Below are 24,967 nucleotides of genomic sequence, written 5' to 3' on the forward strand. Positions count from 1 at the left end.
GAGGAGCAGGAAGGCTGACGTTTCGGGCCTAGACCCTTCTTCAGAAAATTTTCTGCATTTTCTGAAGGGTCTAGGCCCGAAACGTCAGCCTTCCTGGTCCTCTGATGCTGCTTGGCCTGCTGTGTTCATCCAGCTCTACACCTTGTACATCCCATGTACAAGAGAATCTTGGCATTAACCATGATTTCACATTTTATGCAGTCTTAAATTATTTGAAGACATTCTGTCCTTGAATGATTGCACAGCTTCGAACAACTGTGTTCTAAGCTGGCTGGTTGGAGATCTTTGAGTAGTGAAAGTAAAAAATGCTGGAAATCACAGTGGATCAGGCAGCATCCATGGAGAGAAAGCAAGTTAGCATTTTAAGTCGATGACTCTTCATAATGTACATGAGTAGGTTGTACGTCTGGCTCACATTTACTGTTAGTATTTATTTTGCCTGTTAATTATAGAAACAGATTAAGCTATTGGCATTGTATTATCAATCCAGCACTAACTCAAGATTACAGTTAGAAATTGCAGATTTCATTTTTAGTTGACTTCTGGTCAAACATAAAGACCGTTGAGTTGAGTTTAAGAATAAGTTGGATATTTTAGTTATCTTGTGGCCCCAGTCTTTGTAGAATCAGGCAATCTTCAATGACACCCTATCTCATTCGGACTAGGCTGAATAAAACAGTTTTTGTGAAGGTGTGGCAAAGAAAGTATGGCTTCATAGCACAGTGAGTGGGCTGTCTTTCCATGCATCTTTTTAGTTCAAACGCTTTTTTTTTGTAACTAAACATTCTCTAAATATTAGTAGTGGATACAAGTGGCTTCTGTGTTGTGCTGATGGGTTTGTGTTTGTTGGTGGCTAAGGGATATCAGTCTAGGGTAGTCCTCTTATTCACTTGTGGACTCATTCAGCAACTTTGGCTTGGATTATTGTGGTACAGCCAGACAATAATTTTCCCTTTTAATCAAATGTTTGCAATACCAGGTGTACTGCTCCTTGAAAAATGCAGTTTCTGAGAATAGGATTATTCTGTGGTAAGTGCTTTCCTCTTAAGTTCACTTGTCAAAAATCAAATTTATGAAACTGTAAAATTTAAGGACCGGTGAGTGAAGTTGTTATTAATTAGAGCTGATTTTAAAAACCTTTGTTGTGAAGGTGTTGGGTTTACCGATTTTAGTATTAAAAAGGAGAGAAAATCTAAATCCAAAAATCTGCGTAAATTTTAGGGAGCATGATCAATATTAACCTCTAGCATCATCTTAAGTTCTTTCTACTTTGTTAGTAGAGCAAAAATCCCTGAATGTTTACTTCACCTGTTTTGCGAATTGTGAAAAGGAGGGAAAAATAAATAAAACACTAAATTGTAATAATGCAGCTGGTATCAGTGTTTCACACAGAAATATACTCAAAGAAGTAGGAAATTGTGGAAATTTAATTTAAAAAAAGACTTGGGCAAGTGGAAGGCCGGCAGTTATTGCCCATTCTTAGTTGCTATCAAAGTCTTCAACTTGTCTATGAAGTGAAGTTGCATCCACAGTGCTACTTAGAAGGGAACTAGAGGACTTTCACCCAGTGACTCTGAAATAACAATGACCGATTTCTAGCACAGTGCATTTCTTGATGGGGTGGTCTGGGGCTGATGGTGTTTTTTTTGTAGACCTAGATGCTCCTCTTCTGGACACTGGAGGTTGGTGGTTCGGTTGGTGCCATTGTATAAACCCTGGCATGTTGGACTGGTGCAACCTGTAGGTCATGCACCCAGATAATGTTCTGTCTTGTTTGTCTTTGTGCCTGGCCCTTTGTTGTATAGCAAGGTTCCTGTCGGGGTGTGCAGCTACACACTTGCCCATCTCATAGCATCTGTTCTGTGTGGCCTGTTTGTTGCATGGCACAATAGATTCCAGATTCCTGTGTTGCCTCACACCCAGGTTTAGTGGAAACTTTGACTGCAACTATGCTGAGCTGGTGGTGGAGGGAGTAGGTGCTTTAAGGTAGTGGATGAGCTGCTGAGCAAACTGGTTGCTTTGTCTTAAGGACCGCATGCTGCATTTTATCAGCATTTCTATTTTCTGCATGCCTTTCTTCTCCACAAAGGAAACTTTCAATACCAGTTTAAGGGCTGAAATATTTACTAGGATTTGCATTAATGTTTAAGAAGTTGAATCCTGACCGAGGCAATACATTCTTGCTGCAAAAATCAGGATTGCAATTCTTTTTGCCCTCTGAGTTTTGTTCTCTGGTTTTATCATTGTTCCCTCAGGCAGATCTGAAAAGCTCCGTCTGTTGTATACGAGGGATGCAGTAACTCCAACTTGGGGTTGGATTTAAAATGAATAGCTTGGGGCATACTTATAATTTGGATCTATTAAATTTCTACACTTAATCCATGTACTCAGTATTCCTTAATATGAAGTACAGTTCTCCAGCTGAGGTCTGCAAATGGGAATATCCAGTTTATAAAATCCGAATGGCCGTTTCAAGGTTTGAGAAAAGAGCTGATCTGTTGGTTGGGATTTTTGCGAGCTGAGCACTTCCCGTATTTGAGTACTGTGTACATGAACTGACTGTAAAAATAGAGCGGATTCAAATTATAAATGCAGCTTAACAATTCACTTCAGAACCAAACCCGTTTTAAAGCCATCACAGACGATGTAATGAACTGGTTGCATTCAAACTGCTGTGTGCACTGGGGGAGCAGGCATTGCAAGCTTGCAGTGCCCTCCACTCCCTCCTCTTTCTCGTCCTATACAAAATAAACCCTGACTTGCCAAGTATAGGAAAAAGCTGAACTTGCTGTCAGCAGCAGCACCTCCCTTACTCCCTCCACCCAGGAGCAATCCACTATAAGTCCCCATAGCTTGTGGTCCAAAGCCTGACTTTGTCTTTTATTCATACACGAGATGAGAGCGTTGCTGGCTAGGCGAGCAAATACTGCCCATCCCTTATTGTCCAGAGGGCAACTAAAAGTCAGGAGACTGACTGCTGAGAGTCAGGAGTCACACGTAATCTAGACCAGGTAAAGATGACAGTTTCCTTTCCTAAAGGACACTAGAAAGCCAGATGGGTTTTCTGACAAATTGCTGGACATGGGGCGTGAGTGGAAAGGGAGAAATGGTCACTTTTAGTGACATGGCCTTTTTGTCAGAATTGTATTAACACACTTTCACAGATGTTGTCTTATCCTTCAAGTATCTCAACCTTTTTTTGCTTTGATTCAGAGAATCTCATTTTTGTCTCTTGAGATGGTTCTGCAAATTGCTGCAATGTGTATATCATATGTGCTGTAGTAAACAGATTCTGTGAATGGGCAGAATGTTGATCTTGAAGATTGTGTGGCAGGTTATGACTTTGAGGTGACAACATTAAATTTGGCCACCCTATTTATAATGCTTCAATTGTTATCTTTTCAATAGGCTTTCCATCTGGTGTCTTGGGCTCTCTTACTCCCATGTTGTCTGGCTTATTCTAAAATTGTCCAAATTTTGGATTTTACATAGGTGTCCAACCAAGATTTAAAATCTGAGCAAGTGAAGAGACGATGACCTAGTAGCGTTGTTGCTAGATTAGTAATCCAGCCACCCAGGTCACGTTCTAGGACCCAGGTTTTAATCCTGCCACAGCAGATGGTGGAATTGGAATTCAATAAAAAATCTGAAATTAGAATCTGATGACCATGAAACCATAGTTGATGTTGGAAAAATCCATCTGGTTCACTAGCTGTCATTCTTACCTGGTCTAGTCCAAAAGTGCCTTCAGACCCACAACAATGTGGTTGATTCTTAACAGTAAATGCTGGCCTAGCTAGTATTACCCCCATCCTTTGAATGAATTGTGTGTTTGGGAATCTTGCGTATTTCTCTGGAGAGGAGTAGACCATCTGATCCATCAAGTCCAGCAAGCAGTGATATCTAACAATAAATCACAAAATCTAGTCTTCACGCCATCTGGGAGTTATGTCATCTTCGGGAAGCAGGAAATCAGTTTAATTTAAAAAACAGACCTAAGTCAGTTTTCCTGAATGGGTATTCAACAATAATTTAATGAGATATTGCTGAACTGCCAGGGAAACGATAGTGAGGGTGCAACAGTTGCTTTAGAACTGCTGTAGTAAGGAGGGAAAAAAACATGTACTGAACTTCTTGATGCAGGCCATTATGCATGAAATTTGCAATAAAGTTGTATGTCATTCTGAGTGTGATTGGTCTTGACTATAATTTCTTCCTCCCACTACTGCATCTGCACACACTCCATATCTTGCAAAATTGTGTGAGTGCTACCACCTATTACCAGGGTATGAGTAATGGCTACTTGGATAATGGGTGTTTGGGTGCCTGTGGAGCAGCACTGCATTGTGTACCTTTTGAGGTTGGCAGGCGATAATTTGTTTGAGTTGGAGATTTCAGAGTTAGCTACCAGCCTTACTTGGTGGTTATTCTGACTCTAGATATTTTAATCAATCTGTTCAGATGTAATGCATCTCCTGGAGCAGCTGGGACTTGAACTCAGGCCTCCTGACCCAGAGATAGAAACACTACCACTGTGCCACAAGAACCCTTATCCTGACTTTATATGATTGGCACTGTTTATTTGGTCCTTTTAAAACATTAGGAGGTTTAACTTCATTCCAACTGTTTCCTGCGCATGAAAATTCAAGGTTTCTTTTCTGTTTTGCAATTGTATTTTTGCCAGCGTCTCACTGTTGCTATTAGTGAAGACAGAAACTGATACTTTCCCTTTATAAATTCAAATATATTCACTGAGTGGAATGAAGATGACAGTTCACAAAAGGACTTCAAACTTTGCAATTTTTGATTTCTGATTTGCATGTTCTGGTGTGTCTGTTTTTTTCATGTTTCTGGCAATGCACTGACCAGTTGGGAATTCTACCTCCCAGTATCTGCTGCAATCTCCTGAAATGTGTTTAATATTTAATGGCCTGAGTACGGGCTGCTTTGTAAGATTGCAAAGAAAGGCAGGAGGAAAAGTGATGCAGTAATTCCCCGTGTAGATTTTTTTGATGTTATTTGTCTAGCTAACAGAATTGTAACAATTGAGAAATGCTTTACATCTGTTAATTCAAACTGGTTTAAAGGTAGCATTGATTAGTTTCATTGCTCATACAAGAGGCTGTATCTCTCTTTATTGCCTGTAAGCAATGAAGGGCATGTGTGACCCAGCTGGAGATTATCATAGCTCTGGCAAGCCACTGAGGAAGTAATGGGGGATGGGCAGACATTAAAATGGAATCCTTTAAAAACAACTAGTTTTAATAAGGAGTGACTGAACACAAGTGAAAGCAGTTTCTCAGACAAGAACGGAGGGACAAAACCACCTTGCAAAAACAAAAATGCTCAGCGTTGTAATGACTAAGAACGTAAGGAGCAAGATATTTACGTTTGTTCATCTCCTGAAAACAGTTTATTTTATTTTGAAAACACTCTCTCTCGAGGTCTGAAGGTTCACAGAATGAATATTGTGCATGGAGTTACACTAAAGCCGTGCAGAAGTTTCTGACTGCATTGTCAGTGCTAACTTTATTGACTCTGGGCCTCAGTTGGTATGGTCAACTCTGTAATGGCCAATGGTTTCCTTGGCTAAAAAGAATACACAAGACAGGAACCTACTTTGTATGCTACGTCCTTGAGACGCCTGTAAGTTTGGCAAGAATACATTCATTCTCCATCTTTAATTCTTCTGATAGGCCTTGTACTGTAAGGAATATTTTACAATTATTTTAGCATGTATTTGAGAGTGACGCCTTGAGCATGCCTGGCAGGTTCATGTTTAATTTCATAGGAACCTCTTTTGATACTAGCTCATAGCAAATTTATTAAAGTTAGCTTTTCAAGTCATCGTGATGTCTAGTTTGTCATCCCAATATTGCACCACAACTGCTACATGGCAGTGCCTATAGTTGGCTGACATTCTTGTTGTTAAACGGCCAGCCTGCACTGTCAAGGCTAAAATGTGAAAAATAAATAGCACTTGGATGAGATAGCATAAATGATGTTAGTGCCTGAGACACTTAACTGCACCCTCTAGAGGGTGCAGTTAGGGAAGGAGTCATTGAACAATTGGTTTTATGGTATGAGAATTATTGTGGTATTGAAGTATGAAATGTGAAATCTCAGTTTACATTCAGTACATTGGGTTTTACCTTTTCAGGTTATTTGGAGGAATTGCCCTTTTAATTTTTCAGAAATCGATTTGAGGCAGTAGGAACCAGTAGGAGCTTGTTGACTCATTAATGCTGCCTTCATATACAGTAGTGAGTCAAGCTGCATTGGAGCGTGGAAATCATGCACTGGTTCAGTATGAAATTTAGGCTTCTACTACATTCCTCTTGCATCCCCCAAACTCCCGTCCGCCCCTGAAGAAGATTTCTAGTTGATTTAGCACCCATTCTGAACAGTTTGAATCTCGTCTAAGTTGCTGACCTTCAGCAGACTAGTTGCTTGGTAATCAAGACCAAGTTCAGTCCTATCTCCTGTCAACATTTAAATATGTAAGAGTTCCTGGAAAATGAAGGAACCCTGTGTTCTTCTGACACCCTTGACCAATGAATTGGATTGTAGCAAATCTGTCATTACCGGTTATATACTGCTTGTAATGTTATAAATGATTATTTTTGAATTTTGCTGGTGACTGTTGAATGTTTTGAAAGTAAAACTAGATTATTTTTGATCATCAATCAGCAATATTCTACTATTATTATCTATCTGTTTTGGACTTTAGTATAGTGAAGATATGTACATTTTTGTAAACTGTAATGCATTTCTGTACCGTTTTTCCCATGTGGTTAGTCAGAAGACCATTTATTTCATTATTCTCCCACTTCCATCGCTTCTGCAAATCCTCAACCCACCTGTCCTGAAGGCAGATGCTTCTGCTACAGTGTGTTTTCACAGTTGCACACCTCTCTGGCAGCCTTTTGATTCTGATTCTGGAAATCAAAGTTGTTTGCCTTTGGATGACATTCTAGTGAAATAGATTCTGAAGCTGTCCGTGGCCAGAGTTGCTGGGTCATAGAAAATATAAAAACCCCATTTGAATTATTTTTCTTCCTTCTATCAATTTACGTGCCCTGGTCATTATCCTTTACAACTCTCGCCCACTGAGAGTGGGGCCCATATTTTTAAAAGATTGGTTTGGTCTCATGGGTGCAATTGCTCTGTTTGAATGAATGAAGATGCTCTGTTTCCAACCTTTGTTTTGATGAAAATGGTAAATTCTCTCCTCTCATCCACCAGCCCCCCCCCCCCCCCCGAGCAAAACCCCTTGTATTTGATTCCCCTTGACCCAGGCCCGTTGTATATGAATACACTCTTGGGTCTCTTGATGTTACACTCTGCTTTTCCATCACCACCAAATTCTAATACATTTTTATTCTGACTTGTTTCCGTTCACTTGGGTTTGTGTTTTAAATTTGCTTTGGTTTAAAATCAAAATGAAAGCAAGTTTGGGGAAAAAAAACACTAAGAAGGTACTGAATCGAATCCATCAAAACTGATTGAAGCATTTATGTTGTGAATGTAAATCCCTCTGAATTCTAGAAGTTATGGATTCAAATTGTGTATTTTAGAATAATCACGAAGCATTTACCATGTTATTTTACTGTTTTAAAAAGAAAATAATATTGCTGATCAGCTTATTTTAAATAAAAGTCAAATGAAGAACAAATCTGTTTCCCAATTGTAAAAATATGCTGCTGGCAAAAGTTTTTTTTTGTCTTTTAGAACAATTGACTTTCCTTTTGTGTGAAATATGAAAGCATTAAATAACAGTAACTTGGTTAGAAACAATTTCAAATTATTTTATTGCAGAAATGATACCAACTCTCCCCTCAAACCAAAGTATGTACACTCTTGTACTGGGGCCAGCCATGACAGGCTATTAGACCAGTGTGCAAGTCTCTTTCTCCAATTTTTTTCTTTCTTCGCTAAGGGTGCTGTTTTCCATGGGTTGATAACAAATCTTGCGATTCTTATCGAAGCGATCATTCTTCATGCCAACAAGTGATTTGACTGCTGAAGCTATCAAAGCCAAAGGCTAATCTTTCTTTGATATACCCTTTCTATCTGTGTACTTCCTAGCAGTGGGTCAGGATTGAAGATTGATTAGGAACAGCGTCTGATAATCTGTATGTTTCCTGTAGGAAACGGAACTGTATCATTAGTCAATCACCCAGCAGCATGCACATCATTCCAAAGATGTGCTAATATTGCTCAAATAAATTGGAGAGCTGAGAATGGTGGAAATTGAGTTTGTCTGTCGTGCAAATAGGAAAGTTAAGCGGTGCTTACACTTGGGTGGCAGAAAGGACTTATGCTGCCTTTTACAACCACTGGATGACCCAAATCTTGTTTCAGCTAATTAAGTACTTTTGAACTGTGGACACACTTGTCATGTAGGAAATGCAACAGCTAACTTGTGCACAGGAAGCTCCTGCAAATAACAATGTGATAATGACCAAATCATCTGTTTTTGTGTCGTTAATTGTGGGACATATATTGGTTTGGGCACGAGTTAGTTCCCAGGCTGCTCTTCAAAGTAATTCCTTTGTATCTTTTGCTCTGAGGGAACAGATTGGGCCTCCAATTCACTTCTCAGCTGGAGTATCGATTCTTCATATTTTCTTTGTATTCAAATTCCAGAGTGGAACTTGCACATGCAACTTCTGACTTAGGCTAGAATGCTACCAACTGAGCTTCTGCTGACACTGTTCATACTCCTAATTATTGTTTATTCCCATCGTCAATCAAAACACGTAGAGAATTTTTTTTTTTTTTTTTGCTGGGCTGCCAAGAGATATCAAGTGAAATGTGAAGGCATAGATGAAATATTTTTCTCATTGAGGTATTAAGAACACACCAGAGTGATGTTAGAAATGCAACTTCACAGATCATTGAATTTATGTTCCATCATTCTGCCACGCTATTCTCAAGCTCTCCCAGTACTGAACAGTCCAGCTTTAGTCACACCAGACAAAGGAGAGACCGAGGAGCCGGGTCACTCGTCAAACGGTCAAATTTGCATGGAATCTGAGAGGGTCTTCAGGAGGTAAACAATATTCTGCAATTGGTTAGTGATGGGAGTGAGGAGAGGAGGAGCTATTGTTTTCAGTGTACCAAAAGGCTTGTACAGAGGATCAGTGTAAAAATTGATTTCTTTTTACTACAACATTAGTGTGTGTGAAATGACCAGATTTTTTCAGATGGGAGAACTGTGATTTAATGCTAGTGGATGTTGAGCTTCCAAAGCAATGTGGAACTGAACCTTGATAGTCAGATTCAAATTTATCCCTTTACTTTTTTAAGGAGACCATTAGGTGTGGTTATGAGTTGTATAGACCACAGAAGTCCCACATTTGAACCCTTTTCTGAGCTCAGATGTAAAAAAATCACTGGGTTTCCCACTGATTACTCTCCAGTGACCCCTGCTGGAAAATTCCCCCCATGGACAGGTTCAGTTCTGATGGTCCAGAATAGAAGAATAGAATCCCTATCAAAGTCTCCACTGGCTATTTGACAACCAACCTCTCTGCTCCTATGATGCTGCTTGGCCTGCTGTGTTCATCCAGCCCTGCACCTTGTTGTCTCGGATTCTCCAGCATCTGCAGTTCCTACTATCTCTGACAAGTATGGCTGTTTTTTTAAGGTGTTGGTATGTAGTGTACCTCCAGAAGAATTGGAAGCATTCTAGAAACATGATGTAAAGGTTATAGGATGAGATAAAGAAGGGAGGAGGTTGTCCTTTTGCAATTTTGAACAAAGAAAGACGCTCCCAGGTAGAATGCTACTACAGATTCCCAGTGGGACCAGCATTGCATCTTTGGTATTTGGCAATTAATCTGCCCACAGGCTGGCTGAAAGGAGATGGAAATTGTCAATTATAACTTAATGTGCATTTTTGTTTCTTATAGAGTGCAGCTGCAGCACCAAGTCCTGTACTTGGAAACATTCCTCCAAATGATGGGATACCAGGAGGCCCCATTCCTCCAGGCTTCTTTCAGGTACGATGACTTTCATCCTTCCTTGAAACTGTTTTGAATTGATTTTTTTTTTTTCCTTTGTGAATCAGATTTATAAAAATAATTCGACCAATGTGTGAGACCTATTCCTTTTCAATTTGTGAATTCAGGGTATTTGTGGGGAGCGGGGTTTTGGGCTATAGTGGAGAGTGTTGGAACCCCTCCACTACCCCAAGTAGATTTTCCTTCAAGATCAGTTGGTACACCTGCTCTCAGTTCATTCAGGAGGCTGCCAGTTGATGTGCACAGAAGATGGTGAGCTGTGTGTTACTCACTAGTTCTTTCCAAGACTTATATATATGACTTTGGATTTTTGAAGCATTTCCTGCCTCCAGAGACACAGGTGAGGCAGACAAAGCACGTGTTTATGGCTGTTTCCACAGGCTAGGTTTCCAACTTGTCACTAGAGCCTATAACTTGAGGGGTGCAACTCTGCTTCAAGCATCACTGACCAAGAGACTTTCTCTCTGTTACGACTTGTCACAGACAGATTGAGAGGATTTACAGACTGATACTCAATCTCATTATAAACTCACCTTCCAAGGCCAAGTCCTGGATTGAGTGTCAAAACTGGGAGCTCCTGGCTCAGAGGCAGGGACCCTTGCCACAAACAGATTTACGTATCACAAATTGAAATGAGACTGGTGGGGAAACCCAAAATACGTGATCCCATGTTTGCAGTTGACTACACACACCCAAAATATCACCAATCTCCAGTTTTTAAAACTGCTTTTTGATTTCTTGTGCAAATCCTGTCTTTGAGAATCTGAAATATTTTCTAAAGGTACAGTCAGGTTTGAGTCATCCACCTAAAGTTGACTGCATGCTGATCTCTGTCAACACATTCCGCATTAGGATCTTTCATCAGGGACAGTGATTGCTGAACCTGAGAAAGGACCCTTGAATTTCTTGTCTATTTGTTTTAAAATGTAATCTCAATTGTATTATAGGGATATACTGCTTTTATGGTCAATTCCAAAGAGTTTTAATGTGTGAGGTGAAGAAAAATGTAATTGATTGTTTGCGCACCCTTGAGTCTTGATCAATGTTGGCTGATTTTTAATTTTCCATTCATGAATTATGGGTATATTGAGCGTTAAAAATTATGAAAATTCTTTGGTTCATTGAAATTGAAACACAGAGCATCAACGTAAGGAATGAGAATAGTTGGCTGTATTTGCTATTCACTGTTCATAAAATTGAATAACCCAAAATTCCAACACTCATTTCCTGTCTTTCCCATCTCTTCTCTCACTCTGTTCTTTTCCCCCAAAAATTTGGATGAGTTGATGAAAAACAACCAATGCCTGTGGAATTTTATATTCCTACATATGTCAGAATCTCGAGAAAATCACAGTCCTAAGCGCTAAGTGTCGGCTAGGTCCATCATACCTCCTCGTCTTTGAAGGACCTCTTCCAATTATTATTGGTTTGGTCCAATTTCCTCTTTCCTTCCCCACAGTTACACCAATTTCTTTCTTTTCAAATATCAGCCTGCCTTTTAAAATTTACAATTAAACCTGTATCTACCACCCTTTTTGTCCGTACATTCAAAATCACGAAAATTGCTTTATTCATGAAATTAGAACATAGAACAGTACAGCACAGCACAGGCCCTTCGGCCCACGATGTTGTGCCAAACTTTTACCCTAATCCTAAGGTCTACCTAACCTCCACCCCTACCTTATACTATCGTCCATATGCCTATCTAATTGTCACTTAAATGCCCCTAATGAAGCCGACTCCACTACCCGCTCCGGCAATGCATTCCACGCCCTGACCACACTCCTGAGTAAAGAACCTACCTCTGACGTCTCCCCTATATCTACCTCCATTCACTTTAAAACTATGCCCCCTCGTAATAGCTACCTCCACCCTAGGAGAAAGTCTCTGGCTGTCTACTCTATCTATACCTCTGATCATTTTGTACACCTCTATCAAGTCACCTCTCATCCTTCGTCATTCTAAGAAGAAAAGCCCCAGCTCTGTCAACCTTTCCTCGTAAGACCTTCCCTCCATTCCAGGCAACATCCTGGTAAATCTCCTCTGCACCTTTTCCAACGCTTCCACATCTTTCCTGTAATGAAGCGACCAGAACAGGACACAATACTCCAGATGTGTCCAAACCAGGCTTTTGTATAGCTGGAACATAACTTCACGGCTCTTGAACTCAATCCCTCTATTAATGAAAGCTAACACACCATACGCCTTCTTAGCAACTCTATCCACCTGGGTGGCAGCTCTCAGGGAACTGTGGACGTGAACCCCAAGATCCCTCTGCTCCTCCACACTGCCAAGAATCTTTCCGTTAACCTTGTATTCTGCTTTCAAGTTTGTCCTTCCAAAATGAATCACCTCACGCTTTTCAGGGTTAAACTCCATCTCCCACTTCTTAGCCCAGCTCTGCATCCGATCAATGTCCCTTTGTAACCTAGAACAGCCCTCCGCACTGTCCACAATGCGACCCACCTTCGTATCGTCCGCGAACTAACTTAATCCACCCTTCCACTCCTTCATCCAAATCATTTACAAAAATCACAAATAGAAGAGGACCCAGAACAGATCCTTGTGGTCCACCACTCGTAACTGAGCACCAGGTTGAATATTTTGTCCACTACCACCCTTTGTCTTCTAAGGGTCAGCCAATTCTGAATCCAATCTGCCACATTTCCCCCTATCCCATGCCTCCTTACCTTCTGCATGAGCCTACTATGGGGACCCTTATCAAACGCCTTACTTAAATCCATGTATACCACTTCCACTGCTCCACCTTCATCCACGTGTTTGGTCACCTCTTCAAAGAATTCAGTAAGGTTTGTGAGGCATGATCTATCCCTCACAAATCTGTGCTGACTATCACGAATCAAACTGTGCCTTTCCAAGTAATCATAAATCCTATCTTTCAGAGCCCTTTCCAATAATTTGCCCACCACTGAAGTAAGACTTACTGGCCTGTAATTTCCAGGGTTATCCTTATTCCTTTTTTGAACAAGGGAATGATGTTTGCCACTCTCCAATCTTCCGGCACTATACCCGTGGACAGTGAGGGCGAAAAGATCATCGCCAACGGCCCTGCGATCTCTTCCCTCGCTTCCCATAGAATCCTTGGATAAATCCCATCAGGCCCGGGGGACTTGTCTATCTTCAACTTCCTCAAAATTCCTAGCACATCTTACTTATTAACAGCAACCTCCTCTAGCCTACCAGCCTGTTTCACACCATCCTCCTCTACAACTAGGTCCCTCTCAGTTGTGAATACCAAAGAAAAATATTCATTAAGGACCTCTCCTATCTCTTTAGGCTCCGTGCACAAATTCCCTTTACGATCCTTGATCGGCCCTACCCTTTCTCTGGTCATTCTCTTATTCCTCACGTACGTGTAAAAAGCCTTGGAGTTTTCCTTGATCCTATCTGCCAAGGTTTTCTCATGCCCCCTTCTAGCTCTCCTAAGCCCTTTCTTCAGCTCCTTCCTGGATAACTTGTATCCCTGTAGAGCCTTTTCCGTTCCTTGTTTCCTAAACCTTACATAAGCATCCATTACATTAGCCAAGTAACTTAAATCTGTGACCGCTGATTACTAACTCTCCTACGAGCAGAAACATATGCTTCTATACCCTGTCAAAATGCTTTATGGCTTTGAATGCCTCTTTAAATGATAATTTTTACTGCTTTAAGAATGAGAATCCCAGATTCTGTGATCCTTCTGCGTGAAGCTCCTCATATCTGATATTTTTTTGAAAATCTTCTGTGGGAGCAGAATAAAAAGACCAGTGTGTTCAGGAAGTGAAATGATTTGTGCTCACCATTTCATCACTGTATGTAGACTGGGTTAAGTTTGTTAAAGATAATTTTTCTTCAAATTGGAAATTTTAATTAGAGCCTCTTGTACAGCTTTTAGCTGTGTCCTTTATCACTGCCAAATGACGTTTGAAGGAATAGATGCTGCTTGTTGTGATAGGCATCATATCAGAACCTCAGGAGGATTTTATAACAAACATGCCGTCAACTCACCAGAGAGCAGGTTTAATAGGGCCACATAATGGAAAAGGAAAAATGACATTCAGCACAAAGCCAGCAGGCAGATGTGTTAATTATGCAAGTGCAGGAAATATGTAAATTGGCATTAATCTCACTTGGGGTAAGAAATTCCATAAACCCCAGAATGGGACTCATTGAAATTATTCCTCAGTCTTAGCCAATGAATGTGCAGGAGAAATTAAAACCAGAGAAGGAATAAAACATTCTTTAGTGTCCAAGTGAGATCAGAAACGTGGTGTTATACCACAAACGATATTATTAAAATTTTACCAGTGTGATCACATCTCAAAGCAACTATATTGATGGAAGACACTTCTGGACATTCTGTGTTCACAAAAAGTGCTATACGAATACTAAATACTGCAGCAGTCCTTGAGAGCTATAGGCTTGTTATAGGGTGATAATATTCACATTTGTAGAAGTCTAAGTGTGAATTGGCTACACTGCACACTCATAGAATAAATGAACTAGTGGATGATATTGTTAATATGGAGAAGAAGATAAAGAGCATGGTTTTACAGTTCTAATCTCCATCTTTAGCTACTCAACACAGATGCAGGGATGTTCCTTGTAGGAGTAGAAATTTAGTTTCCCTCGCCCATTGTCACTGCTAGATACTTTACTGATGACTCTTTTTCCAGAGGGTTTGAGAGTGGGTGCAAGGTGACTTTAATGGTGACTTTGACAGAAGATTTTCATGTGAATGCAGTTCTCATTATATGTGCAGTTTTAGATTCTTCATCTCTAGAGATGCTGATTCATGCTGGAATGTTTTTCCACTGACTGACTCAGGGCGTTCCTGTATATGAATTTGGGTGATAAAAGTTGGCAAGGTTTTCAACAACTTGGGCATTGTAAAGGTCATGACCATGCACATATTTCTCTCTCAATATAATTAAGCACTTTGCATTTGTACACTTTTTTTTTCCAGTTTAAGCTCCAACATCCATGTTTATAATGAAAGCTGCTTGTGTAAACTGGTTGTGTAAACTCGTTGCAATGTAACTGCACCATTCTTGCCAATGGAGATGCTGCAATATGACTAAATGTAATTGAAGCATGCAAAGTTTACATTGATTGTTCCCATTCTAACTATACACAGGAATTTAGCACAGAATTTCTTGTGAAGGGACAATATTTTGAACCTTAAAAGAACTAATTTGTGTGATGGTTTAACTAACTTCTGCCCTCGAGTAAATCCTTTTCACCTTCAAAGGATGCTTGGTCTTGACTCACTCTCTCTCTTTTGTGTAGTGTCACAGCAGATTAATTAGTATATATTCTCATTCTTGCAACAGCTATTAGACAGTGATATTAGAGAGTGGACATTGTGCTGCCTTGATCATTATCTCAAGGCGAGTTGTTACACTGATACTTAAGCTTACAGTTAACTTGGGACAAACAGAGGATGGAAACTGGCCAGTTCCAGATGTGATGGACCCAGCAGCACATTTGGCAGTGCATTCAATCATTGAGCCACAGACAATAGCAATCAGATTTTCTTTTTTCTATTAAAACTAGCCATGCAGAGTTTGAATGGGCCTTGAATTGGTGTTTCTTTTTGACGGTTTGTTTTTTGAATTATGAGCATCTTTAGAGTCAAAAATTTTGGCTGTTGCATGTATTTGTAGGTCATTTCCTTGGTACAACAGAACGTTGGACATGTCTTTGTTCTCTCCTATGTGCTGTCACCAGTGAGCTGCAAAGCGCTGTCGGCATTTCTACACTACATCACTGAAGTGCCAGTCATCGTTTGTGAACCCAGATAGTTAAATTTAGCAAGTTCTTCTGTGTGAGGGAATTACTGACACTTACATGGTGATACATTTGACATGTGCATAAATGCACCTTCCAATAGCATAACTAGATAACAGTGGGAGGCCTAACAGAGCCACCTCCACCCAAACAGGTTGATTGGCATCATCATTCCCACCCCACCTCCCAAAAAAAATTGGATAGTCATTCTGCTTGTTTTCCAGATTTGCATGGTAGATGTAATTTATTTTCACTCTTGCTTTTTGTTTTAAAGATAATTCACTATGAACTAAAGGCATATCTAATATTTGTGGTGGACTTTTTGTATAATCCGTGGGAGATTTATATCTGTTTTGCTGGAATTTGGAAAGTTTTAGGCTGCAGCAATCGGATTTTCTTTTTTCGATGAAAACTAGCCATGCAGAGTTTGAACCTCCACTGATGAAATGGAAAGTTGCTCATAAATCAACGTCCACTGCTGTGTTTGCTATGCATCAGCAGTTAGTCTGCAGCATGTTGAATAACAAAGCAGCAAAGCTTGTATGCCAACACTGCCCCCTAGTGCTTTTATGATGCACTGCTAAAGAAGTGAACAATAGAAACATTATCTAAATTTGTGCCAGTCCTGATGAGAGTTTTGCACCAGTCTGAATGTTTCCAAAATCTTTTTTGTGGAAAGAGGTATTAGATACAATACTCAGTAGTATACACATTGCACGCTCTGTAGGAAGGGTCAGTGGGTCAGCGAGATTAAATTATTCCATTGCCAACTCAGACTTAATGTTCCACTGCCACACGCATGTTTGCACTTCTTACTAATGTGACTGTTATGTTTTAGTGTGTGTAAGTGCAGTAGTTGTTGCAAAATACACTACAATACCAGAGCACACAGGACCAGCATATGTTGATGCTAATTATTGCCAACAGTATCTCTGATTTAGAACTGCTTCAACAGAATTTCTGCAGGAGGCCATACTGAAATTGTTTAATAGTTAATGAAACCACTGAATGCAATTCTGTATCACTTTATCCATATCTGATTATTTTCCAGACAGTTTCTACTCTTTCAGAGTAGAACAGTAATTAAACATGAACAGGATCTTAATTGTTAAGTGAGTTTATGTAAACATCAGTCTAAATATGATATGGACCAAACTTGGGCACCATTTCACCTGAACTCTAACCATACTTCTACTATAATGCACTTCATAAACGTGACGCAAATGTCAAAATTGAGCTTGTACTGCAAACACAAGGCTATATGTACATTGTGTTGTCTGTTTAATATCGTGTGCAGGGCTGTTTCTGCATTGTCTATGTTAATATGTGCATTGTGCTGCATGTTGGATTCTCTATATACATTGTGCCATGTGACCCAGTTACTGCAAGATTGTGTTGTACTTTGTTTGAAATTAGACTGAGCTGGTTTCAAAATGGTGAGGTCATGTGATCAGTTCCCACTATCCATCACTGGTCCATTGTTAAAATGGTTTTCTGAACATATTTCTGACCATGTTGCTGACCATGCCCCTCCCCCTTCCCCCATGCACACCCATTCCAATATTCCAAACTGGAAAGTTGGCTTAAGTCGCAAAAAAACATGGATAAGTTTATTTTAGAAATAAATTGTCTTTAATTTATGAACTCTTTGAATGCACTTGTAATCTGAAACCAGTTGCATTCCTTCTAAAATTTGCTTGTCTCATGCATCCTGTTTCTCAGTGGCTCTATAAAGATGCAGTGCTCGGTGTTTGAAAACAGCATCTCTAGGGAGGCTTTGAGGAAGTAGAGAGCTGGGTTTTTAAAAATGCTTTTGTCATGCAGACAGCTGGCCCTCCCCCCTTGCGTAGTGAGTTTGCTGGAGGATGTGCTGTTTGTTGAAATGTTTACTTTGATGCTGCATCTGCAGTTACATTATCCAGGAAGTATCTGTCAGAAGTATTAGTGCAAGAGGTCACGGTAGCTGTGAGGTTTTGATTCATGCCTCAGAAATTGCTGCCAATTGGAAGGCTTTGCAAGGTCTTGGATTTCCTGGGAGGTAGTGTCTTAAACAGTTTGTTCAAATGTTTGCAGCAGATACATTAATGTTACGAGTAGCTCTTGCAGATAAGTCTTCAGGTTTATTGGAGCAGCCAGTCAGTTAACTCTTGCGTGAACATGTTGATTAGAGCATAACCAGTATTGTGTATAGAATGGAAAAATAGATTTGTAATCTGCCTCATAGAATGTCTCGATGTATATTTCTCAGAATAAATCTTGTAGGAAAGAAGTATTCTGTTTGAATTTTGAAGATTTACATTTCCAATAAAACATGTTGTAGTTTGTTTGACTCAAACTTGTTTATCTTGGTGGGATGAGAGAAATTGACTTTACCTGGATGCTTTTAATTTGAAAGCTCAATTCACATAACCAGTCCCATTCTGTGGGAACAAGTTTCTCCATCTTGTTCTTTCTCAATGGACTTTCTCTCATTACACTACAACAAGTAAAATATTCATTATTTTAGAACACAAATTGGTTCAGTGAGTAAGTGCACCAGCTCTTGTGTTAGTGACACCTGAAGTATACAGATCAGGAAAATGCTAAGTTCTATCCCAGGCCTCTGCTGACATGGTCGGCCTCGGCTTGGGCAGGAGTTGCACACTGATAAAAGTGGCAACACTGAACTAAGTAAGGGGGAATAATGTTAGGCTTTTGCTTGTGAGTGTTTTGTAGGACCCTTGCTAGAAAGTATGGACAAGACACAGCTGGGTGGTGTTGTCAAGCAATAGGATTAAATAGCATGTCAGTTTACTTCAAGGAACCATGTCCCACGAGGAGGAGGAGTAAGGAGAAGGGACATGTTTCCATTAGACATCGAATTATCAGAGCACTCCTAATGAATTAACGTGAAGCAGTGCAATTTTAATATATTTGTTGAAGGCAATGGAAGGCTGTAGTCAGTGATTGCTCCCATTTCTATGCAACATGTTTACTTCTGAAAACTTTATGGTTCTGCTCAAGCTGAAAGCAAATTGAGCTTAATTGACTAGGTGAGGGAGGGGTACTCTTTGGTCTTGGTTTCTCTTTCCCTTCTGTTCAAAAAAAAGTTTCAAGATATCAAACTTGAATCGCAGAATTTTTTAAAATGCTGAACCTACCAGCAAGTGTAGCGACTTGATGTGAAGCTGCTCCTTGTAAGTCTAGAAATGGAAGTAGTTGGCTCGGTCTCAAACTAATTGGTCCAAAAGCTTTATTTACCACGTTTCAACAGGAGTCTTTTAATGAAATGATGAGATGTAAATTCTGTAGTGTGTTCCATTCTCACCAACACAAAAGAACTACAGGTGCAAATGCATTCCGGCTTCATTAACTTCCACTCCCTTTTAATTTGCGTAATTTCATTTTCTCTCTTGCTCGTTGCTGTTAATTAGGGCATCCTCTAATCAGTACTATTTATCACAGTGGTACTCATGTTTGGTAAAGCTGCTTTGCAGAAATGCTAAATGGCTAATTAATGTCTGTTAATTAAGAAAATTGCTCGTGGTAACAAACTACATTGTCGCTGGCAGCAGCCTAGACACTAACACTTGTTGAAAGCACAAACATGGCAGGTCTGCAACAGCTGTTACACTTCTTTTAAAAAAAAAAAAATCTGAGTGGCTCTACGGTTCTCCGAGCCTTCTACAACTTGATGCGCTGACGCTATAACCCCCCTCCTCTGCTCTCTAACCTCTCGCAGGGACCCCCAGGTTCTCAGCCCTCGCCACATACACAGCCGCCTCCTCACAATCCTAACAACATGATGGGACCCCACAATCAGGTAATAAGCTGGTGCAATTGCTTGGGTTCATTTTAATTCAAAAGGCACAAGAGTTTCAACATTCGACTAATGATTTGACTTTGCTTGCTGTCGTCTTATGTACGAGACTCCTAATCAGGTTGTCCCCAGAAGTGAAACTTCCATTTAAGGCTCTTCTAAATTAAATGGATTTGTTTGAGCTTGGGGCTGATAAAAGCCATGCTTTTTTTTAAAATTGGGTTTTCTTCCCCACTACTCTCCTGCCTTCTTCTGAAGGTGTGCTTGAGATGTGGTTGGTGTATTGTTGGTTTCTCTCCAATAACGTGCTCATTGGCCATTCTGATCCTTAGTGAATGTGAGGAGGTTTTTTGCCTCTGGAAGGCATCACAGCTGAGCTCTGTCCTTCCCTGCCATCTATTACAGAATGCACATGCTCCTCCACAATAGCCAATACAAAGCAAACAGAAGCAGGAGCACTGGCTGATTTCTGTTCTCCCAACCTTGCCCCCTCAACCCTTCTTCCCCACTCTTTTCCCCCCCTCCCCCCCCCCCCCCCCCAAACCCCCATGCAACCCCTCAAAAACACCCCTTTCAGGAGTACCACTGATGCTTTGCCCAGCACAGTCCATAACCTTGGACTTGTTAGTCCACATGATTCAGTATTCAGTATCATCCCATATGGTGCATTTATTCATTGAGCCATTGGGCAGGGTGAAACCCTTGTCTTAAACTTGGTTATGTTAAGTCAGTCTGGATCACTAGCATCATGGGAACATGTGCAACTTCAGACAGAAGGGCCAAATATTTTTGTTTTTGTGCGATACTGACCTCACGGTCAAGACTACATGATCCACGGGAGTTAGGAAGGTTCACTCCTGGGATAACCCGGTTAGCCTTTTCTATAATTTTTCCTTCTGTGATTGCAGTTACTTTTATATGTACTCAACTTAGTGAGTAGATCACTGCCCTGATACTGGACCTGTGAACATTGCCATTTATTTGTAAGCGTGTTCCAAGATTCTGTGTTTGAAATGTTGACAGCCGAGTTACGTTATTGGTATGTGTATATGTCTGTGTGTATATGTGTCAATATACAATGTGCAATTCCTGTTCATAGCATTCTTGCAGATTGTTACATCACCTTACTCTGCAGTGTCGAAGAATGACATCACACTGTTGCAATCAAGTTCTTAGTCACTGAGTTCCTCAGTCAGAGTCCATTATATTGAGAAATCATCATCTGCAAAATTGTGTATTTTTACCATGTGTTGAATCCTTTAAACACGAGTCAGATGTGAAGCCGTTAATACTCTTGATTACCCTTTTATGAATATGTATGTGGATACAAAATTATTATGCTAAAAAACTTCATGTCCTAAATTATTGGTGGTTACGAATAAACAATCTTTTGTTTATTCCAGCAAGAAATCCAAATTTGTTTGTAAATATTATTATTTCTTCTTCATTCCTTCCACTACTTTTTGGCTGCTACAAACTGCCCAGTAAGAGGTGGCCAAGAGAAGTCAGCATTGTTTGCAAATTTCTCCTTGTCTTTCTGGGAGATGGTTGACCAAGTTTCCAAGAATGTCTTCAAGAAAATTGGTTAACTGTATAATTGTAAATCTTGATCAATTGTATGCTGAAATTTAATCCATAAGTGGATATTTCACATTTAATTGGGAGCCCCGAATTCGATTTTTGTTTTGTATCTTTTTAAAAGCCTAAGAGTTCCTGAATTCTCAGTATTTTGGTTTTGTTTAGATTTATTTATTGAGTGGAAATGTCTGTAAATATCTGTTTAAATAAATCTGTTTGTAAAATTGCTAGTTTACACTTCAATTTTGTAAAGTAAGAGAAGTTAGAGTCGTAGAGATATACAGCACAGAAACAGACCGTTCGGTCCAACTCATCCATGCCGACCAGATATCCCATTTAACTTAGTCCCATTTGACAGCATTCGGCCCGTGTCCTTCTAAACCCTCCCTATTCACGTACCCATCCAGAAGCCTTTTAAATGTATCAGCCTCCATCACTAGTTCTGGCAGATTTTTAAAAACAATCAAAAAGAACCCACTCTAATCACTATTGTAGATTTACAAAAACAAAACTAGCCACTTAGCTGCTCCCCTGCTGTGATCTCCCCGCACAGGTTTCTCCAAGGTCAGCTGTGAAGTTTGCTGTTTATTTTTCTTAGACAAACCCTGACGTCCAGAGGTACTTGAAATCAAACAGAGGCAGTGGCAGTGGCAGTGAAAGTTCACTGCTGGGCCAGACAGCAGTGTAGGTTTCTTTCTCCATTGATTCACTTCCCACCATGTGGTTACAGCCTTTGTCTCCCTTCCTCCTTTTGTTTTTAAAAGTGCCATTGTTTTGATCTTTTTATCCTAAAGTTCCAAAACAATACGACAGTTTATGAAACAGTGATTACTGCTCCTAGAATTCGAGGAAATCAGCTCCAACACTGAAAATACCTCAAAAAAAAAGGAGGCGCTCTTGCAGATACAAATGTTTCCCCGTCCTCTATTTTCTTCCTAACTGAACCATTATTGAGTTTCACTTGACCTGTTGATCTTTGCAGCTTTACTGATCTGAACATCCTAAAGTTTTTAGTTTTAGCAGCATTGGCCCCTCAACAGTGGCAGATCCCTTAATTTGCCAGAAATCAATGCGCGAGCCGTTTTACTGTTTGAGCACTCCTGACGATTGACCATGTAATACATTGTTTAATTATTGGAACCAGTTTGTTACTGTATGAATCAAGATGGTTCAAAGTTAAAAGCTACAAGGACCTTTTCTCCGCCCACATCCTCTTCCACCCCCACCCCAATCTTTTTTCTTTGGAGGGTCAGAAGTTGAGTTTCAGGCTACAACATCCAGTCAGACTGCTGTCTTTTCTATGGTCTTTCACCAGGGTATTTGAAGGGAATTTGAGATTTTTAAAAGCATAGTGTGTTTAAAAAGTGAGTTATGATTTTCCTTTCTATGGCATCACAAAATCCTCATAATTTTGGTCCAGTTCCAACGTACTGCCAAGGATTCAATCAAGTAATTTATTCTTACAAGTGATATCACTCAGTCTCTATTTTCATTTTCTCCATGACCTTTTTTATGCAAAATTATTCTATTTGGGTAGCAAATTCTGCTGTCCACTCAGCAAGTTAAGGAATTCAAAGTGTTTGTTTTGATCTTGTACCTCACAACAGGTCACTGCATTGACTTTGGTAATTTATTTTACTGTTGCAAGAGTTCACAGGTTTCAAACTTTTTTTTATTAAAAAGAACTGACTACATAAGAACAAAATGTTAGAATTTTAGCTGATTGTAGATTTAACCAATTCTATGTGATTGCAGCCTTTTATGTCACCGCGATACGCAGGAGGTCCAAGGCCCCCTATCAGAATGGGAAGCCAGGTACTGTACCAACTGTTTGTCTCACTGCCACAATTGGTGCTCCCATCCTGTATATGTATTTAGCTAACTGGCTTGTCGAGATTGTTTAATATGGAGGGAGTGACAGAAAGTTTGGAAGAAGAGTAGGCAATTCAACCCCTCAAGCCTGTTTTGAAAGTTCATGAGAGTGGAACTTCTCTAACTCCGTTTTTTTAATATTCTGTCAAGCAAAAACCTAGTGATCTCAGGTGTAAAATGATCAATTGAGCTACCATCTCTCACTTGTAGGAGTAGGTTTGACATTTTTACTAACTTTCATTCCCACCTCTTGCATGCAGAAATTATTCATGGCTTGTTTCCTAATTGACCTGGCTGACTTTCAGGTTGTGTTCTTATCCTAGAGTCCATAGAGTCCAATTGTCAGCAGAAAAGTTTCTTTTAAAATCTTAAACCATTCTATCAAACTATCCTTCAACTGCCTGATCTCCAAGGAATGCAAATGAAGTTAATGTGTCCTTAACTGTTAGTTTCTGGGAATAATTTCTATACAGTCTGTGTGCTTTTCAAGCCAAACATATCCTTTCTAAGATGCGCTACTTAGAGACTGTACGCAGTGCTCCAGATGTGGTCTAACCAGGATTTTGTTTAGCTGTAGCAAAACTTTCTCCTATTACTGCTCTGGTCCTCTTGATGTAAAGGCTAACATTGCATCCTTTTTGTTTGATTATTGCTTTTACATTTTAGAAATGTATGGCCGTGGATCTCTCAATGTGTTTTGGAGACCATTGTTCCTAACTTGTTATCATTTAAATAATATTGAGATGTCTCCATTTTAGTTCAAAATGGTTTCCTGTATTAAACATGGGCGGTGTTGTGCTTGTTGTCAAATCAACTGTGAAATTTTGTTCATTGTATTTCTTGTGCAAATATTGAATTGTATTCAGTTGGCTTCAATGTCAGATCTGTAAAGGCATGGAGCTGTATGCTGTATTTTGAAAATTAACGTCAGTGACACCGGTTCTCCCTCTGAATTTCAAACTCTGGGACAAACTATCAAAGTAGAGATTTTACCTTTGTAATTTAACTGAGGAATGTTGCTTCTAGAAATTATATACTGAAACGTGTGGCAATGTATCTGTGCAGCAGTAAAACCTCAAAGAATTTGAGCTGAAATTCTGGTTACAGAAATGGTTCTCCTTAGTTACTTTATTGTTGGTATGTCTTGTTGGGACTTGAAGCCAATACTATTGAGAGAATGTTCAATTTCTCTCAGCTGGGAACTTTGGTGTCTAGTCAGAGTCAGATTGTTGCTGTTTGTGGTTTGTAATGCCTTCACTGAAAGTACTACATTGTAGTGCCCAAGCATGTGAATGTTGTACCCCTGTTATCCCTAACTGCTCCCCGGTCACCCTTGGAGAGACATGTTTCTGGGAGCAGCAGAGAGCAGTTCCAGTACCTCTTCAAAAAATCAATCTTTAATTGAGTTGAAGCAGCGTTAGGAAGTGTTGTGGCATCACAACTGAGTGATAGTAACCACCTTTACTGTTCAGGATTGTGAAACTTCACAATTTCAAAATTATCAGAACATTTGCTACCAGGGCTATTTGATTGTGGTCTGTTATATCTTTAACCAGATAATTTCTTTTTCCTCCACCTGCATTTCGTGCCCTGCCATGCCATGAAAGCATTCCCCCCGCAACCAACAACACCGCCCCCCACCCCCCCCCAACAATGAGGAAAAGTTTAATTTCACCAGCGAGTGAAATCAGTAAATTTGCTGGACTGATTTTAAATGCCTTTAACAATTTTAAACTAATTCATCTTTTTTAAAAACGTCTAAATGGTAGAGGCAACAGGAACTGCAGATGCTGGAGAATCTGAGATAACCAGGCGTAGAGCTGGATGAACACAGCAGGCCAAGCAGCATCAGAGGAGCAGGAAGGCTGACGTTTCGGGCCTAGACCCCCGAAACGTCAGC

General features: G+C 40.0%; 1 protein-coding gene across 9 annotated transcripts in view; it reads left to right on the forward strand.

Moving 5' to 3' along the window:
• Positions 1-703: 703 nt before the first annotated feature.
• Positions 704-24,967, forward strand: part of LOC109930690 (single-stranded DNA-binding protein 3) — a 49,078-nt gene continuing 24,814 nt past the window's right edge. For 3 of the 9 annotated variants that reach the window (XM_020530148.2, XM_020530151.2, XM_020530147.2), the window contains exons 1-3: positions 9,918-10,007; positions 19,540-19,620; positions 22,951-23,010. In XM_020530148.2, coding sequence (XP_020385737.2) covers positions 19,600-19,620; positions 22,951-23,010 — 81 coding nt within the window. In that variant the 5' untranslated portion in view covers positions 9,918-10,007; positions 19,540-19,599. Of the gene's footprint in view, positions 723-829; positions 1,030-9,917; positions 10,008-19,539; positions 19,621-22,950; positions 23,011-24,967 lie in introns of those variants that run through there. The other 6 variants (XM_020530152.2, XM_020530153.2, XM_048601609.1 and 3 more) reach the window with 4 other exon arrangements.

This window comes from Rhincodon typus, chromosome 10 (assembly GCF_021869965.1).
Source record: "Rhincodon typus isolate 14 chromosome 10, sRhiTyp1.1, whole genome shotgun sequence".
NCBI classification, from domain to species: Eukaryota; Metazoa; Chordata; class Chondrichthyes; order Orectolobiformes; family Rhincodontidae; genus Rhincodon; species Rhincodon typus.